Genomic DNA, 18,729 nt, shown 5'->3' on the forward strand with positions numbered 1-18,729 from the left:
TCATTGACTTCAACAGGCTTGCACTGATTTCAAAAGAAGGTTTTCTACTTGTCTATATAAGGCTTAGAGAACTGATTCCACAGGGAGCTGTGTATTGGCAACAACAGATAAATTCTTGTGCTAATTGCACAATAAATCCTACAGTTGCAATGTTTAAATATCAGTTGGTTTATCATTATATTCTTAATTCACCACAATGACTACCTAACTTTTATCTAAAATCATACTGTTTGTCTACTACTGTAGTGTCTAGACAAACCCTCTTATTTTTTTCCTCAGTCCAGCACATTTTGAAGATGGTAAAGACGTTCATATAAAAAAAATCCTTATGGAAGAATTCATTACTCTCCTCATTCCCTCTCCTGCTTATTCAACATGCCCTTCTATTTTACCTCGCATTCTTTTTCCTTTCTTTTTCTTCAGCTTCTTCTTTCTGAGCTGTATTTAGACTTTCAGCATCTGCCAAGTTATCCACAGCAATGGCCAAGAAGACATTTAGCAAGATATCTATTTCAAATCATTTTAAGGACATTACGCCTTACCATACTCGTGTGGTTTATTATCAGCATAAACACTGACAATGTGAGAGATATAAAACACATGTTCCCAACCTACAGCGTGGAGGTTTGTGATGCTGGAGTGTAGTGCAAATAACACCCATTTAATGGACTAGACTGATACTGGCTGTAAAGTGAACAGAGATACATTAGGGTCACGGGTTTTAAAATAGCAGAATGCTTGAGGTATTTTTTTAAATAAATGAAATTCAACTTCATGCTAGCCTGAGCAAGTTCAAATATGAAACTGTCTATTATACGTGGAGACTGTGTGGGCATTTTGAAAAATTCATTTTTATAATGCACTGTCTTCCATGTCTACAACAATCTACATCAAATTCAGTTCTTCAGTCTGTACCAGTTAATCATAAATACTGATACAAATACCATAGAGTACAGAAAACACAATAGTTTTGCCCTTTCATCACCTTCTGACCTTTAAAGAACTTCTGAGAATGGCAGTAGTTTGTTTCTGCATGGGGCCAAGGAAGTATTTCCAGATCACTGAAGGCAGGGAAGGGGAAGGTTCAGGCAGACTTTATCCCAGCTGCATCAGTCTGTGCCCTGGTCCCTGCTGTGCAGAGGATCCCTGGCTGCACTCTCAGCCTGTGTCAGAACTCACAGGGGCATAACGGGGCATCACTGCCCCACAGACCAGGCTCCAGCCCTGCATTGTCAGGGATGACAAACAGCAGGCACAGTAAGGCCGTGCTCCCACTGAAGGAAGAAAGAAAATATTCTCTGGTTTCTGCCATGGTGGTGGCTGGAGACAGCCTGGAGATCACTGACTTGCACTCCTCAGGGAACGGGGCACAAGGAAAAGTCTCTTTAAAGGACTCAGCACATGCAGAGAGCACTTGCCCATGGCCATTCACCCTCTCCCAGAGGGATCTTGTTTATGTCCCTGGACTACAGCCCCACTCAGGGATGTTTGCAGCAAATGTAAAGGATACAGTTACCACAGATGAAGAGGATAATGAAATATATACAGACGATCATGCCTGAGGATGATGGACCACCGTAAGCCATGATGCCATCATACATGACAGCATTCCAGTCTTCACCTGTTAGGATCTAAGAAGTAGATATTAGGAGATTAGTAGTAACTCAGCATCAAAAGTGAATAGAGAAACACATTTTCTCTGACCACGCAATATAGCTAACCTTCTGTATACATAAAGCAATACCATATTCTTTTCATGCATTGTTTTAAAATTCCCATTTAAATAAACATCTCCTGAAAGCTTGGGTTTAACTCTAATAGATTTCATTTTGTGCTATGCATTTATATCACTGAACTTCAAAGGCAAAAATAATAAATATTACATTTTATTGGAATTTTATTGATCTCGGCATGCCAAAGTGAAGAGCCCTGGTTTCAGTAATGCCACATTATGTCCATCACTTAAAAATCAAGTCAGTATATATTTTAAGGTTCCTTTTTCTTTTCTTTTTCTTTTTTTGTTTTAATACTGGCCACAAATCTGTACTATGATAAAAATTCTGAGTATTACAATGCAGGCTATAGGGGCATTTCCTATATTTCTAATTTCTTAAAAATTATCAGTTACAGCCTGAGAAAACATGTAATACTGACTCTCCTTCCAAGCAATTAAATGGTTGTTTAAGAAAATTAAATGCATGCCATTTTCTGAAATTCGTTTTTGGAGAGCTGAACTTATCCAGCTGATTTTCATTGTTAGTGAGCACCAACAGGTTGGTCGGTCCTGAGTGTCTTCTAAAACTGAAGGAAGCTCCTTTCCTTTGAAAATGAGACAGCCTAAAATCTGAATAAAATCTAACTCAGCTGAATTGGAAAGTAGAGCCTTAACTTTTTATAGGGGCAATATCAGGTCAAATGTGAACACTTTTCCCCATAAGGAAATTTCTCATTAATATCTCCTTATCTTAAAATTAAATGGAAAGATTTTCTGCTTGCTCTGGGAAGCCACCAGATGAGACTTCCACCAAAGAGACAGGAAGTTGACGCCAAGGTGAATTCTGCAACTTTTAACTCTCACCTACAATGTCTGAAAACAAATATTATGGTAATGTACAAAGCCAAATATAAAAATGGTGAGAAAGATGAAACCAAATAGCCTAATTACAGTATCCAAATTGGGAAAAATAAATTCTAAGAAAACATCACAAATTAGTGAAAAGTAAAATCTAAGTATGGCTCTGCCATTTCACAAGTAGCAGACAAGTTTGCCTGAAGATTTTAATAAAACCTGGTCTCTAAAGAAATCAATGCTTATTTTTATATTAGAGCGATATGACCCATATGTAAATATGCACTCTTTAAAGGCTTATTATTTTTTCTTGCTTGAGAGCAGCTGAACTTTTACACAGCTAATGAAGTTAAAGAAAATAATTCAATCAAAATAAAAATAACACTCCACCTCTTTTTCTAGCCATGTGTTTGATGGACAAAGGAGATTTAACTCTGTGAAGTAACATGACAGCTATGTTGCATAGATAGATCAAATCAGATATGAAACAAATGGTCCAAATGGTGCAAATTACCAGAGTACTGAATTTAATGAGCAGGATGCTACTTAAAGTAAACTGAATAAATAGTATTCATGATTTTATTTTCAGGCAACATGATCACTTAAACAGTTTTGTTGATCAAAGGTAAAATGTCTCATACGGGATGAAAGAAAGTTACCTGGAATACAGTTAAAAGGGCTTGTGGAAAATTATCGAAGGTGCTCCGTTTTGTTTGAGTTTCATCAAAATTAAATTTGCCTCCAAACAGCTGCATTCCAAGCAACGAGAAGATTATGATGAAGAGGAAAAGCAGAAGCAACAGTGAAGCAATGGACTTCATTGAGTTTAACAAGGATGCTACCAAGTTGCTCAGGGATGCCCAGTGCCTATAAATTAAAACGCGTGTATTAACACACACCAAAAAAACCCCAAACAAAACAGTAAAAGAGCAGTGCATGATGAAGTATTACAAAACAATTGCTGATCACTCTTCAGCTATCCTTAGAATTAGCAGTATCAGATAATCTTACCTGGTTACTTTAAAAATACGCAGGAGACGAACACAGCGAAACACTGAAATTCCAAGGGGTGACATAATTTCCAACTCCACCAAAATGGTTTCAACAATGCCACCACAAACAACGAAGCAATCAAAGCGGTTAAAGAGAGAAACAAAATAAGCCTGTAGGCCCAAGCTGTACATCTTTACTAACATTTCACAGGTGAATAAAGCCAGAAGAACTTTATTTGCGATATCTGGAACAAAATATTAAAGAAAAAAGATTCTGAATTGCCTCATAGATTCCATTTTTATTTTAACATATTAGCACTATACTTTCTATATGAGTTTGCAGCTTTTTGCTTAAAAAGGAAGTACTGCTTTTTTTATGTTGGACTGTAGTTGATGCTTAAGTGGCAAAAGTTATGCAAGGAGGTAAAGCTTCCTGCCAGCTATAAACTATTCATCTTTCCAATCTGTTGTGCAGTTCACGGTTCCTCAGCTCACAGCTTGAGTCCACACTGTAACTTAAGCAACCAGCCCACAGCAAGTTCTGCTGTGCCAGTTCCCACTTCCTCCTCATCTTTCAAGCACGGTTTCATGATAAAAGTACAGGTATTTACAATTTAGCATTGTCAGGTCTGTGTTACTAAGCCGTGTTACAGCTGTGGAAATCAAAGACCACATTCAGTTGTTTCTTGTATCTCCCTTTGGCTGGGCTGAATATCCTTCAGACAGCAAACAACAAAATGGCAAAGTAAAAAGTAGCCACGGATAGAGCGCAACTATCTATAGTCAAGACCAGGACAAATAATTTTTGACTGTACCTTGGATCTGGGTCAGCCAGTCAGGTTGATTGTAATGCTCTGATGAGATAGTTAATGTGTTCAAAAAGACCAAGACAATAACAAGCCAATAAAATGTGACAGATTTTACTGCAGCCCTACATTTTCTTCTGTTAAATCGGTTCCAGCGACGCCAGCGTCGACTGAAAGTTCAAATAAAAATAAATTTATTATTATATGGAAAACACATGAACTTAAGGAGAGTTTCTTCTGTGTAGAAAACAGTGCAAGTGTGTATGTGTGAGCAGGTGTATTTTCATAAATATGTGTATAATACTTAATAGCTGTGTAAATCATTACCAGTTGCAGATTAGGGACTGCTAATGTGTTATTCCTTTTTTTCATATTTCCTTATAGATTTCTAAATGTAAACCACAACATTTGGAGACTCAAATTGCCTGTGACATAATTAGATTAAGCTGCATTTAACATTTCATTGAGTAGCAAAATATATCTATCTTTCCAAGGCCCCATACACTTAATAGCAATAAAGAAAAGTCAATGAATCAACTCAGAATTCAAATTAAATTCAGTGTGAAAATGTAAGCTTTGAGTTAAACCACAAAGAGAATTCTGGCAGGATTAAACAGAATAGGAATGCTGAGGTCATCTTTTAGAAACCTACCCTATACCATCAGAAATCTTCCTCAGTAACTCCTAGAGCTTTCTACTGATGTACCCTGAAATTGTGTCAGTGGGCAAATGTCTGTGAAATAAATAAGAGTGACAAGTCGAGGCTCTGCCTAGTTATGGGTTGGATTCACAAGTGAGGATATATCTTTGGACTCATAAAACTAGATTTCTCTGCTTCACTTCTGGGAACTGTGTTCAAGCATTAACTGAGTTTTCTTTATGCACTTTAAATTTGTCCTTGCAATAATGGAAATTAATACTGGTTTAGGTATCAGTACAAAGATGTTTCAAACCTTTGCAGTATTCCAGCCATATAAAGGAAAAATATCCTGTCCTGACCTAAATCAACGTGGTATTCAAGAACATTCTTATCTTGCCAATCCCCTGCTACAAGGGCTGTGCCCACGGCCATCAGCAGGATGGCTCACTCCCTGGGTAGGTTAAACTGACTTTTTTTTTACACTTACAGAACATCCTATCATTGAATTCCATGAGACAAGAATAATAATGTTGGGTTATCTCTACTTATAAGATTCACAAGCAGGCTCAAACTGTATAACTGCAAGCTTTCTGAAGCCAATGGGGCCATTTTTTCATTTTCCCCAAAAAGATGTGTAGAACCAGTGACAATAAAGTACAGCTAACTGGTACACATATGAATGTGCATGAATAACATAGGCATATGTAAACAGACCACAGAAATAAAACAAAAATTTAAAAGGAGAATAGCAGAAAGTTTCTCCGTTAGATTGCTACAAGTAAAGGCATGCTCCCAAAGATTAACTTGTATTTTGACTTGTAGTGCAGCAGGTAGGCGAGCTTGCAAAGAAAAGCATTTTCTATTTTGATCCAAAGTCATTTTGACATTAAAGTCCAAACAATATCCTTGACAAGTTATGGGCTGACTTACTTTGTGCTCAAACACACAGTACTGACATTGCAGAGTAACATTCCAGAAGCTGGAGCGAGGATCAGCCCAGAAGAGTGAGAATTGGACCGAGATTTTGCATTTACCTTAGAATGTGATTATAAGGGGAAAATACTGACCTGAACTTGGATTTTGAGATGGTTTGACTAGAAGAAAAGGAAAATACATTTTTAAGAATGGGGGAAAAGTAATTAACAAATTCATTTTCTTTAGAATTTACCATTGGCATTACATATACACAAAACAAACTTCTATCAAAATGCATAATGAATGCCGAAATTCTTTCGTCTGTTATTTATTCTCTGAAATACCATTTCTAAAGCCTTACAAATTTTCTTAGTGAAAGAAAGGAAATCTCCCTTAAAACTCAGTAAATAAACCTTGAATAAACATGCAGAAGCTGCCTGGAAGTCACGAAAATCTGAGCAAATAAATAGTGAACACCTCGGGTTATAGAAATACTCCCATACATTCAGTTATTGTCTAAAACATACATATTCTCCGGGTCATACACAATCTAACAGAAAATATTTGTTTTTACATGTCATTAGAAATTTCCATTATTTTCTTATAATTATATTTTATAAAAGCTTTTAGAAAAAGCAAGTTGAGTTGAATTGTTTAATATCTTTTTAATCTGAGAATTAGAGCCTTAATACTCTAATAATTGGTCTAATATCAAACTCCTGCAAGTGCCATACAATGCTTGACTATTTCAAAGCTCTTTTGGCTAAATAAAGAGTGGGGAAAGAACGACCCTTTGAAATGCTGAGATGGGTACTTGACAACCATCCGTGCACTCACCACAAACTCCCACAGCACGCCGGGCTCTCCCCTTCCCCGCTGACATTCTCCGTGTTCACGGACTCGGTCTCGCTGGTGGGCATGCTCGCTGCGGGGAAACACAACTGCCTTAGACTCAGCACCAAGCAAGGCATTGCCCAGCACGGCATCTCCTGGCCTACAGCAAGAATGCCTCCAGGTCTGCTGAGAGCTTGGAAGATCTGAGGAGTCATAGATGAAGTCAGACACTTCACCAGTCCTCCTCTCCCACCAAAAGGAAGCAAACAGAATTCCGGAGTGAATGGTGGCTTTTGTTTGTTTGTTTGTTTTCAATGATTCTAGGTAATTGCTTACAGTTTTCTACAGAATACAAAGTAGAGGAGGTTTGTACAAAGAATATGCTACCCCAGTAAAAAAATTAAGCTGAGATAGATTCTGTGACTTTTCATTTTGAGACATATTCTGCTAACACTTTGGAGGTGCTTTTCAATTGAAGTGCTGTTAACAAGCTCACTGATTCCAAGAAATATCATCAAACTTCTCCTGAAAGTAGGAAGTATCACATCCTGGTCACACTGACCACTCTTTGCTTTTACTGACATTATGAATTATCAAGGCAGGATGCCAGAAAGTAAATGTGCCTGCAAATACTGTGTGAGCAGCAGGCAGGAGCACTGGGAATGGGAGAATGGTACTTCAAAACATGATGAAAATTACTACTAATAAAAGGGGGACAATTACATTTGCCACACAGTGAATTACTATAAATATAGTGAATGATCACTGAGTAGTTAGCAATTGTAGCTAATGGTTTTTAGACAAAACTCATTTTCAGCTGGGTCATCACCATTTATCTTCAAATCAACTGAAATACAGAGGGAGGACACCTTATGTCAAAAAGTGTTAGGAAATGATGAACAGCCAAAGTTCGCAGTAATTCCTAGGGTAGAGCACTGCTTCCATGTCTGCAAAGCAAGCATGAAAGGAAAACCTCAGGAACAAGAAAAGAGTAAATTAATGTTGCTGGTCTATACAATAGAAATACCATATAGTAGGAAACATAAGAGGTGGAAGATGCACTGAAATTACTGTAAAACAGCAAGAACAAAAGAAAAACAGAGCATTCTAAAGGTATTCTGGTGTGTACCTTCCACTGTTTTGATGGTTTGCTTGTTTGGTTGGTTTGGTTTGGTTTGTTGGGAAGGGTTTAAGTCCATGTCTGTGCACTGAGAGTACTGAGGGCAGAAGGGCCACACTGCCAACTTCCAATAGGAAAATCTCACTATTTTGGTAGCCTAAAGGATGATATAAATGAGATTTAAGAATCGGGCCCTGAATTTTCTGATTTGTCTACAAATCAGGTACAAAGTGAGAAGTGCTAGAAACAGTCTCTCTGCACAGCCTCTGTATTGCCTCAACACCGACATGAAGATACAGGGAAGTGGGAAGTGCTGGTTTGGTTTCTGTGCCCATCAATCCCATCCAAGTTGGAGATTGACAGGTTTTTGCAGGCCAGGTGCTCAGCTACCGTTTGCAACAGCTGAGAATCTGTCCCCATAAGCAAGTCACTGTTACATGAAATGTTAAACAAAGTGGCATAACAAAGATCCAAAATGTCCATGCAGGTGTTTGAATAAACAAAGCACTTCAGGCAGTAAGCACAGCAAAACCTTCTTTCACAAGGTTCTTCTGTTCTGATGATCCTTTTAAAATATTACTGTAATTGCTTTATATATTAAACATCTCTGGTTAGCACCTGCAAGTGCCTTAATTCTAATATCATGCTTCCCTTCATAGATCAGTTTTAAAATAATGATTTTTGCTCGTCCTGTAAGAACTTCACAGCTTACAGTCAGACTTCAAAAGGAATTCCATTGAAAAGTGAAGAAAAAAACTTTGATGTTCAAATTCAACTATTAAAATTTCAAAGGGTTAAAGAAAAAAAAATCCACAAAATTATTTCAAACATAGTCTCAGGGCTTCAGAAGTAAGAATTTTGATTTTAAAATGCCATGGTCTTTTGCAATAAATGCAATGTGTTTCCCTGTGTGGTAAAGAACTGAACTGGTTGCCTTGTGCCAGGTGACTTGAATGGTGTTAGAAAACACAGCAGTACAGTCACCTAAGGATGAACATTTCAGCACTTGCAATGAACAACTGCAAAATATGAGTGCAGAAGTCTTGTTTCACATGCTATTAAGAGCTTCCAGGAAAACACAGCTAGGCCTACTTCCACAATTATTGCATATGTGGAGCGTGTCTCACACTTTTATTTCAAATTTATCAACCCTTCCTTCCCCTGAAATAAAACCAGTGCCTAGAATGCAATTCTTCATAAAGTGTCACTCAGTGTCAAAAAAACTACATTTAATGTAGGCAATGCAAATGCATGTAAATGTAAAGTACTGTAATTTTAACTCAAGTCTACCCAGACTTGATGTGTTAGCCCACAGTAAGAAATACCAGCCCCTTTTGAACAGGATTGTGTGAAGAAAAAGAACAAAGAAAAATATCTTTGTCCCTATTGAAGCGAATGTCAGTTCTGCTAATTACTGAATACATCAGAATGTTACTGTGTTTCAGACACCACAGGGCTGTTGCTCCATCTCTATTAGTGACTTGCAGGTGCTGTATTACAAACAGAAAAGGAAAAAAAGAACCAATTCACGTTAGAAACTCAGCTGTCATTATCCTGCAACTTATATGTCAAAATTAAAACTTGACAGAAGCACTGAGAAAGGCACCGTGTGGAAGACCAGCTCCAGCAATGCCAGCAAGTCATCAGGTCTTTAGCCAGAAGAAAACAGCAGCACTGCATGTCCACATCCACTCTGCTAATGCAAGCAACCTGGCAAGTCTCAAAGAGACTCAATTCCACGGCCACAGCTCCATAAGGGCAGGTGGTGTCCATGAGGCAAACACAGCACACAATGAACTTTTGACACATTTATCTCAGCAGTGTCAGCACTGAGATCTATAAACTGGCACCCCAGTATTCAAAGGAATATTCATAGGCTGATGTCATTGTCACACTGGTGCATGTTGGGCAGCCTTCTGGTTACACATGCTGAAGGAAAAGTGCTGCAGAAGTGGAGTGATCTGCACAGCTCATCATTATTGGCTACAGCAGAGAATCTTTTTCTCCTTTCTTTATTCACCTTTTGCCCTTATTTCGCTGGCATTCTTCTGGAAAGATTATCTAGATTTCTAGATCTAATAATCTCTTCAATTAAGGTAACTGGTTTCAAACAAAAGAATGCTTGCATTAGACAATATAAGCAACCCATACAGCATGCAGCTTAATACTTTCCTGAGTGTATAGAAAACAGGTCAAATACATCAACTACCACATTTTGCTTCTGTGGATAAGAATATAACACGAGAAAAACAATCCATTCTATTCACTAGGTACTCTATGGAGTTTTCAGACTTTGGAGCAGAGATTTCAAACTCCACTCCAGGATGTAACATAACTAATGCACAGTGAACAGCAAGCCACTGTCTGTCAGCAGTGATGTGTCCTCGCCAGTTGGAGTTAGAAGAAATAAATTCCATAATCCTGAAATACAACAATTCAGTGTCACTGTAGAATCCAGAAGCAGGCTAAATTACTACCTGAATTACTGAATTGTGGTGTCAAGTATTATTGTTAGAATGTTTTCCTCTAGAATGTATATGATCAAAATTTTAACCTGTTTCAACTTCAACTGTGCATTTTTGATCCATAGGCTGACATCATTGTCACACTGGTGCATGTTGGGCAGCCTTCTGGCTACATGTGCTGAAGGAAAAGTGCTGCAGAAGTGGAGTGATCTGCACAGCTCATCATTATTGGCTACTGCAGAGAATCTTGGCATTATTTTAAATTGGCAAAATTTTAGATCAGTCATTCAAAAAATGTCATCTTCTGTTTTCTAGTAACAGCCAACAAATTCCTCAAACTCTAAAATTTTCCTAATTCTTTCTCAAATTAGTACATGAATTTTCTGAATCCTTTATACCAAATCTTTGAGATAGTCAAAAAGGAAAATAGAGTGAAAAAAACCACAAACCCCCAAAGTGGCAACATTATCATTGCAAATTCATCTCAAATTTTCCTAAGTCTGCTATATGCCCAGAAAACACTTCAGAAAGAAGTGGCACTATCTCTTCTAACTGTGAAGCTCCTCGGGGTAAATTCACTTTAAGGAGAGTCTGCTTGGAAGATGTTCTGTGTGATAGTGTAGCAAGGTATCTTTTTCCATAGTGCAGGTTTAATGTTGTTGTAGATCATTCTTATGGGCTTTCTCTTTTTATAGACAGTCCACGTTAAAGCAATATAAGGTTGGCTGCATAGCAGTGGAAGGACAGCAAAATAACAGGGTTTTGTTACTGTAGCATCACTGAAACAACCACTTGTACCCTGAAGAATGGCACTGTGAACCTTGGGAATGTTGCATATTCTACAGACATGTTGTTTTTAATGGAAACACAGGTAGAGGGAATACAAAGAAAAATATTTGGGGTGGTATTTCTAATCCAGAGACAGTCTAAGTTTGAACTCCTCAAATCAGCATAATCATCTCATGAACTCAGGAAGAAATAAACTTAGGGCATTAATTTGTACTTTGGAAAAGCTCTACTCACAAAAGGTGAGCCTGGCCCTGCAAGGAAGAAGAATCCAAGTCAGTGCCCATGAGTCTGGGGTGCCTTTGACTTGCAAGGTCAGGTACGAGTAGTGAGACAGCAGCCACTGCCAGCAGGTGACAGGAGGTTTTCAGCCAGTGCCAGGCTGCTTCCTGACAGACATCAGAACCTGAACCTCCTCATTTAAGGACTACATTGAAATACACAGTTCAAAGTAAAATTGCAACTGTCTTCTTGCAATTTTGATAGAAAAGCTGGTTTGGCACGTGGAGATGCGTGAGCTATCAGACAATATATGTAACAGTTGCACAAATAATTGCAAGCAGGCTCAGTGTTTGTACAAAATGAGTCCATCAGGTCCTAGCAATTTCTGACTTAGAATTCTGTACTCTCTAAAGTAACTGGATGAGAGATTTCCCCCCCAGTCTGGGCTGCAATAGTGATTGTTAGGAACAGCAAGAAATCCAGTTGGTCATATAACTTAGTTGCAGGTAGGATTAAAACTAGATCTCCTAACTACTGCAACTGTGCTCATGTCAAAACAGGACATTTGCCAGTATTAAAACAGGCAGATTTGAAAATAACCATCATACTCTAAACCTCCTGTCCATCTCCAATGTGGGTGGGGAAAATCGAATAAAACAAATTACAGAAACAAAATCATCAATAATAAGAGGAGATACAGCAAAAGCTTGTTGTGTTTTGTTAGATTCCACATCATAAGTATCAAAAATAAACAGTAAATATTATCATCATGCTGTTCTAAGCTTACACTATGATGCATTACAAAACTTGTGAAACACTTCTATTAATTTCTTCACACCCAAATTCAAAATACATTTTTGATCTGATTTACCTGACTTCTGAAAAAGAAAACCCATTCTTCAACAAGAACAGCCACAGACAAAGACACTTCAGTGGAAATCTGAATGGTTTGAACACACTGCTTTAGGGAGGTAGAGCAGCACCTCTATTTCAAACATGCACTTCAACCAGCAGGAAGGTCTGCATGCAAAGGGGTTCCATGCCACAGAGGTTTATGCCTTGGTTATAGAAATGCAAACAATCTGTGCTCCCGAAAGCTACCACATCCAATGCAGTATTGGCACAAAAGAAAGTTCAACTGCAAATCCAAACACGTTTTACCATGTTTATTGGAAGAACGGCCAAAGCAGCTAAGTCTGCTTTTCTTCTTGTCTTCCATTAAGTCAGCCAGTGTAAGCCCTGGGGAAGCACATGTAATCCCAGCAGTGACGCGGGAGGTGGCAGCAGTCGCAACGCAAAAAACAAAAACGTGTCCGTACACACAACACAGGCAAGGTTAGGCAAAACAAACTGAAATCACCGGCAGCACAACTGATCACAGCTAAACCCCTCACCTCTCACGGATCCTCACATTTTGAGCTAAATTCGCAGTGCTTTGAAGGCAATGGGAGTTTTTTCATTGACTTCAGGATAATCAGCTATTAGTTCATAATAAAGACTTCCAACTTTCAGTAAGGCATGTTTATAAGTCTAGTAATTTAAAGGTATTCTTTTATTCAACAGCATTGAATACCTGCCCATTATCAGCAACAGCGATGTACAAATACATAGAACCCATAAATAAATGACTTAATGACTTCTCTAGTTAGAAATTTTAAAATGCAGGGGGCGGGGCATTGCAGGAACCTCAACTACAATTTCAAAGGATTATGTGAGAAACTATTAATCACTGACTTAAGCATCTTTTAAATCTCTACTTTTGCCTGCCACTGAGATCTTCTGTATCCTAAACCCAGAGCTCTTCTACATCATTGGAGAGCACCATGGTGATCTCCCATCACCATAAATCAGCAGTAATCTTGATCACCCAGAGGTTTAGATATTCCAAGAAGGGACATAGTTGCCTAGAAGCCTGAAAAGTATTATTATTCTGACTGTCTTGGGACCCAGCTCTAACTCATGCTGCCAAGATGACTCAAGAAAAACATCACCAGTATATTTCAACTAAATTTATTTCCTAATAATATCTCGAATGCCAGGAGGTGGAGCAATTCAGTAACCCTTCCTCCTTTACAGGTTGTTGCAACTAATATTAAAAATGAAATACCAAGCCACATATTTAATGACATGTGCATAAATCCAAGGGTGCTAGGAGATTGCCTATTCACTGGAAATTTCCACTGAAAACATAGATGTCTGCCTGAAATTAAATTCTTGGCATTTCTCTTAAAGCTATTTTAATTATTTTCCTTCTATTTTCACTCTGCAAGTCTTCTACAACCTTTAACTTAGCCTAAAATTATGCCTCAGTTAACAGTTTAGACCTAAAAGCTCTTTCAAACGCAACAACTATGCAAAGTATTTTTTTTAATCTGTACGACCCCAAATCTGTTTAAGGAATGTCAGAGCGAATGGGGATTTTTGCAGCCTGTTAATAAACATCCAATTTGAACAGGACAAAAAAGGTTGTTGGGATTTCACCTGTAAACCAAGTCTGTTGGCACCACAGCTGACAACACAGTCATCCAACACCCTGCAAATGCAGCATCACCTACAATTCTGCACAGCAGCCTTGTACAAAGTGTATTTACTCCATAAAGTGTGCCATCTTTTATATCTCAGGCTCAGGATTTTCTACTGGTACTCAAGCCCACAGTTTATGTACTCTTTCCACACATTAGTAGTAATAACTAAGTACAGTGAACTCTGGCTTTTTTGCTCTGTTCTAGATAAAAATTTTATTCGTGTAACACATCTTCCTATAGACATAAATTATTCCTTTTCAGTGATGCTGGGATCAACACCAACACACAGGTTGCCTTCCAGCCTCTCAGAGAATCACTGTCCTTCCAGTCAGTAGCACACGTCCATACTCCCACACTCTGCTTTTATTGTGAACAAAAGGACTAATAAAATTCTGAAACTGAAAACCAAATATTTTTAAAACCCATCTCTGCAATACAGAGATAAGTTTAAAAGTAGATAGCTCAATATCAAACCATGTAATTTTTGTCACTTACTGCACCTGAAAAGTACCATGACTTAAAGGAACAGTTCACAACAAATTAGCAAAACTAGAAGAAAAGCAAGGGTAACAATGTATTATTTCAACACAGAAAATAATACTCCAGGCTGTCTTTGACAAACCATTTGTCCTTATAAATATTCTATGGTATTTAAGTGAAAATATACCATGGCTATCCAGAGTATAACATTAATAATAAGATGCTATATAACATTAGAATATATACTGAAATTTGGATTTTAATCTTAGACTTAGTATTAAATCAGTAGCCACATCCTGAAGTTGTGTTCTTATTTATGTACAGCTCTAAAACTTCTCATGAGAATTTTAACTACTACTATGCAAACATGACAAAGAGGCTAAAATAACCTCTGCTAAATTATGACATTACAATACTGCTGTTACTAGAATTTTCTGATATATAGAAAACAATTATAACTTTTAAAGTTGCTATAGTATCACGAAATTAACTTATTCTTTTATCTTAGGACTCAGGTTAGAAGCACAAGAGGGTCACTACAGCATAAATTACCTGTCCATAATACCCTACTGTCCAATAAATACATCATACATGTTATTTCTTAGCGTCAAGTGAAAATCCCACAAGATTTCATTTATTGCACACCCAGTTAAGACAACAAAAAATATATTATATTGCTTTCTGAATTTCAAAAAAGGAAGGCCCAGAATGTAATTTTCCTGCTTTAAAAACAACAAAAAAATTCCTCAGTATTAGCACAAGGTTTTTTCTTGACTGTAGCTTTGGCCATATTTTTAAGCTCTTTATAGCATTGTTATTTCCCTTGCATGCACCCACAGGAAAACACATTCTAAGGATTTACAATGACAGTGGCACATGGCTTCTCTGCACTAACTTTTTCCAGAACACAAATAAAGCAAAGTTTATGTCTCAGTAGTGACTGAATGCAGACAGTAATTTATGCATGGACACCCCAAGCAGAATTTTGTTGTAAGACTCCAAATTATCTTCTGTGACTCAGCATCGCCACGTTAACAGACAACTGCTCTGCCAACCAACACTTCTGCAAACTGGGGAAGGGAAAGCACTGGACAGGCTGGGTTCAGTGCAGGGTAACACCCCCAGGAGTCAAACTGTCCCCATAGAAGTAGAGAGGAAAGATACATACTGTTCCTCTTGCCTTCTTCATCAGCCTCTTCATCATTCTCGGGGTCAATGTCTTCTGCCTGAGTAATCCAGTCTAAATATCCCTTCAGATCTTCTTCAAGCTGTTGCTTTTCACGTAGCTTCTGAAAGTCCCCTCGGGCCTTGGCTTTTTCCCTTTCTTTGGAAAATTCTCTATCAAATGCAGATAAAGCAAAAAAAACCACTGATTGACAAACTCCCCAGCATTTTGATCCAAGTCTTGACATTGCAGATTAACACAGTGACATAGAAAATATACTGAAGATTTGAGTGCTGCTTTGAAAACAAGGTAGAGGTGTAAAGAAGTCATGGCAAATCCCTACCTCATTACATCTCAACTTTCAGAGCTTTTATAATTTAATCAAAAATTAAGCAGTATTTTTGACACTTCTCATAAGGGAAGAGTCCATTCCTCCCATTTAGTTACCTGCTCTTCAATACAGATTTTAAAATTGCTTCTATCTACAAACAGAAACTAACTTGCAATAACGAAGTGATTTCACAGTTAAGTTTCAGTGAAAAGAACATTCTGGTAGCTGGTTCTAAAATCCAGTTCATTGGCCATATCCAAACATACAGCATTCCAGAATTCCACTACTGGGCTCCCCCTTAACTATATCACACACAGACTCCTGAGCTGTTGGAAATCTGGGGGTTTTGCCCTTTTGCTCCCTGCAACACAACCTAGAAGTCCTGTTCTCACAGATCAGAAACAGTTATATAAACTTAATCCTCTATCTCATTGCCCCAATCTCAAGACAATGTATTGGACCGTCTGCCCAGCTTAGTTCATTATTAGGATCAATCCTTGAATTATCTTGCAATGATAATAAAAATAAGGAAATCATGTTCTTTGACAAGGAGATTGGATAAAATGGCCTCCTAAGGTCTTTTTCAACCTGAATTACCCCATAAATCTATGACTCCCTGAATGACACACAACACAAGACAATTACCAAGTATATTCTCCCACCACATCTCTCTCACGTGCCAACATTATTCCAACTTTTAATGGGATCCACAGTTAAAAATAAGTAACCCTCTTTTGCTAGAAGGATCAAACACATTCCAATTTACCTGAGTATCAATATGTAGAATTAGGGGCAGGCAAGTATCTTTTGGACTGTATTCCAAGTACATACAATTCAGTATTCAAAGTTAAGCTTGTTCTAACATATTAATCATTGAATGGTTTGGGCAGGGAGGGACCTCATCTCATTCCACGTTCCTGCAGTGGGCAGGGACACCTTGCACTAGCCCAGGTGGCTCCAAGCCCTGTCCAACCTGGCCTTGGACACTTCCAGGGATGGGGCAGCCACAGATCCTCTGGGCAACCTGTGCCAGGGCCTCACCACCCTCACAGGGAAAAATTTCTTCCCAATATCTGATCTAAACTGCCTTCATTAAGTTTTAAGCTGTTTACCCCTTGTCCTATTGCTAGCTCTGTTAATCTTACACTAGGGTTTAAATTAAGCTTTAAAAATGGCTAGAGCAATTTCATTTACTATGAATTTGCAACTCTTTATTGAAAAATTTCACCTGAAAATACTCCCTAATTAATACACTTTTAAGGGGAAATTTATTAAAGCAGTCAATAATACCCTTTCTCAAGTGGAAAAAATTAGAAAATTAGCATAAGACAGAAAAATATTTTGAGAAGGTGAAACAATTATCACTTAAAATGTTGTCCTATGAAAACAGAACAGAATAATAGAAAGTCTCCATTTTTCAATATAATATTTCTGTTTGGTGACATACATTATTTATTTAGAACTGCAAAGCATAATCTCTCCAGGGGGTTTCTTATTTATTTTTATTGGCTTTTTAGTCTTTAAACACATCAGAGAAATAATTCAGTGTTTAGAGGACATCAGTAAATTTAAGTGTTAAGCTGTTTACATACAACTACAGAGATGCTGCAGGTCATTTTAATGTTATGTTGCAGAAGCTACACAGCTTTCTGCTGTAAAAGCTAAGAGGCAGGCACTACGTGTTTTACAGCTGAGGACTTAATTCAACAGAGCATTTCAGTTTGGCACATGGGGATCATCCTGTTCTATCTGATAGCACTGTAATGAAGCTGAAGAATGCCAGTGCTTGCTTTGCATTCGCCACCCTTCACCTCCCATCCAAGGACGAGGTCCTGCAAGAAGCCCTCTCCTCACAAAAATGCCAGAGAAAGAGAGAGCTCTAAAGATCTCTCTGAAAGATAATTGCTCAAAAAAAAAAAAAAAAAAAAAGAATAATTTCACAAGTCAATAAGAAACTGTTTGGGTTATGGAATGCTGGGTTTAAGCTTCTCTCAGAGAGAGGATTAGAGACTGTCCTTTACACCTGATTGAGGCAACGCACTCATGACTCACTTCCCACAGGCAATATCTTTGGAAAAAGAGCTATCACAGCATAGTAGGAAATGAGAAGTAACAAGCCTTGCTAGCTTTTACTAAGTATTCATGCCTTTTTCATTTAAAGTCCTTCAGGTATTTCTCATTAATTCAAAGGAGATGTGATGCGCGAGGGTGAAGTAAAACAAAAGTTGTTATTATCATATAGAGTGAAGTGAAAGAAATAATTTTTTAATTAATCAGCTGGCAAGGCTGATACTTTGAAGAGTACTTCACCCATGGCTGAACCACTCTTTAACTCTGACTTCACATTAAAAGGGCTGCACACAGAGAATTAAACCTAGTTTTTTATATACACAGCTAATTCTGACCTTTCCCTTTAATACTGCACAGAAGTCACATGCTGCCTTGTTATAGGTTGCTCCAATTTATCAGAAGGGGGAGATGCAAGGGTGCTTATTTCCACAATATTTTAAAATTTTAGTTTTTATTTTAAACATCTTGCCTGTTTGTAAGGAACTATAACACACAAGAAGACAACTTTCTTCAGGGAGGGAAGAATCTGGCTCTATGGTATTATTTTTCTATCACAGCCACAATGAAGTGACACCCCTCAGACACATGTGGACATACTCCTTTCAGTGAAACGCCATGAATAAGAAAGGAAAATTTAATAGAATTGGAAAGCAATGAGTTTCCTGTTGGCAAAACAAAAGCATCTCTTTTTTTTTGGCCAAGAAATAAGTAATTTGAAAAAGATGATGGGGGTGAGAAGAGTGAGAGATGTTGGCTCTTTAAAGCTTCTGACAAAGACTTTCAGACAAAAAGATAGCCAAATACATAGA

General features: G+C 37.8%; 1 protein-coding gene and 1 long non-coding RNA gene across 2 annotated transcripts in view; one reads left to right on the top strand and one right to left on the bottom strand.

Annotated features, from left to right (window-relative positions):
- The window catches only part of LOC116449207, a 34,539-nt gene extending 30,825 nt beyond the window's left edge, over positions 1 to 3,714 (top strand). Inside the window, exon 3 of the long non-coding RNA XR_004242271.1 lies at positions 3,159 to 3,714. This is a non-coding gene — a long non-coding RNA (uncharacterized LOC116449207). The remainder of the gene's footprint in view (positions 1 to 3,158) is intronic.
- Positions 1 to 18,729, bottom strand: part of CACNA1D (calcium voltage-gated channel subunit alpha1 D) — a 172,685-nt gene that overhangs the window by 65,178 nt on the left and 88,778 nt on the right. The window contains 8 exon segments of the mRNA XM_032120445.1: positions 393 to 507; positions 1,511 to 1,631; positions 3,229 to 3,436; positions 3,581 to 3,806; positions 4,377 to 4,537; positions 6,075 to 6,101; positions 6,760 to 6,847; positions 15,523 to 15,692. Of these exon segments, the coding sequence (XP_031976336.1) occupies positions 393 to 507; positions 1,511 to 1,631; positions 3,229 to 3,436; positions 3,581 to 3,806; positions 4,377 to 4,537; positions 6,075 to 6,101; positions 6,760 to 6,847; positions 15,523 to 15,692 (1,116 nt within the window).

The sequence above is a fragment of the Corvus moneduloides genome, chromosome 11 (assembly GCF_009650955.1).
Source record: "Corvus moneduloides isolate bCorMon1 chromosome 11, bCorMon1.pri, whole genome shotgun sequence".
In the NCBI taxonomy this organism is placed as follows: Eukaryota; Metazoa; Chordata; class Aves; order Passeriformes; family Corvidae; genus Corvus; species Corvus moneduloides.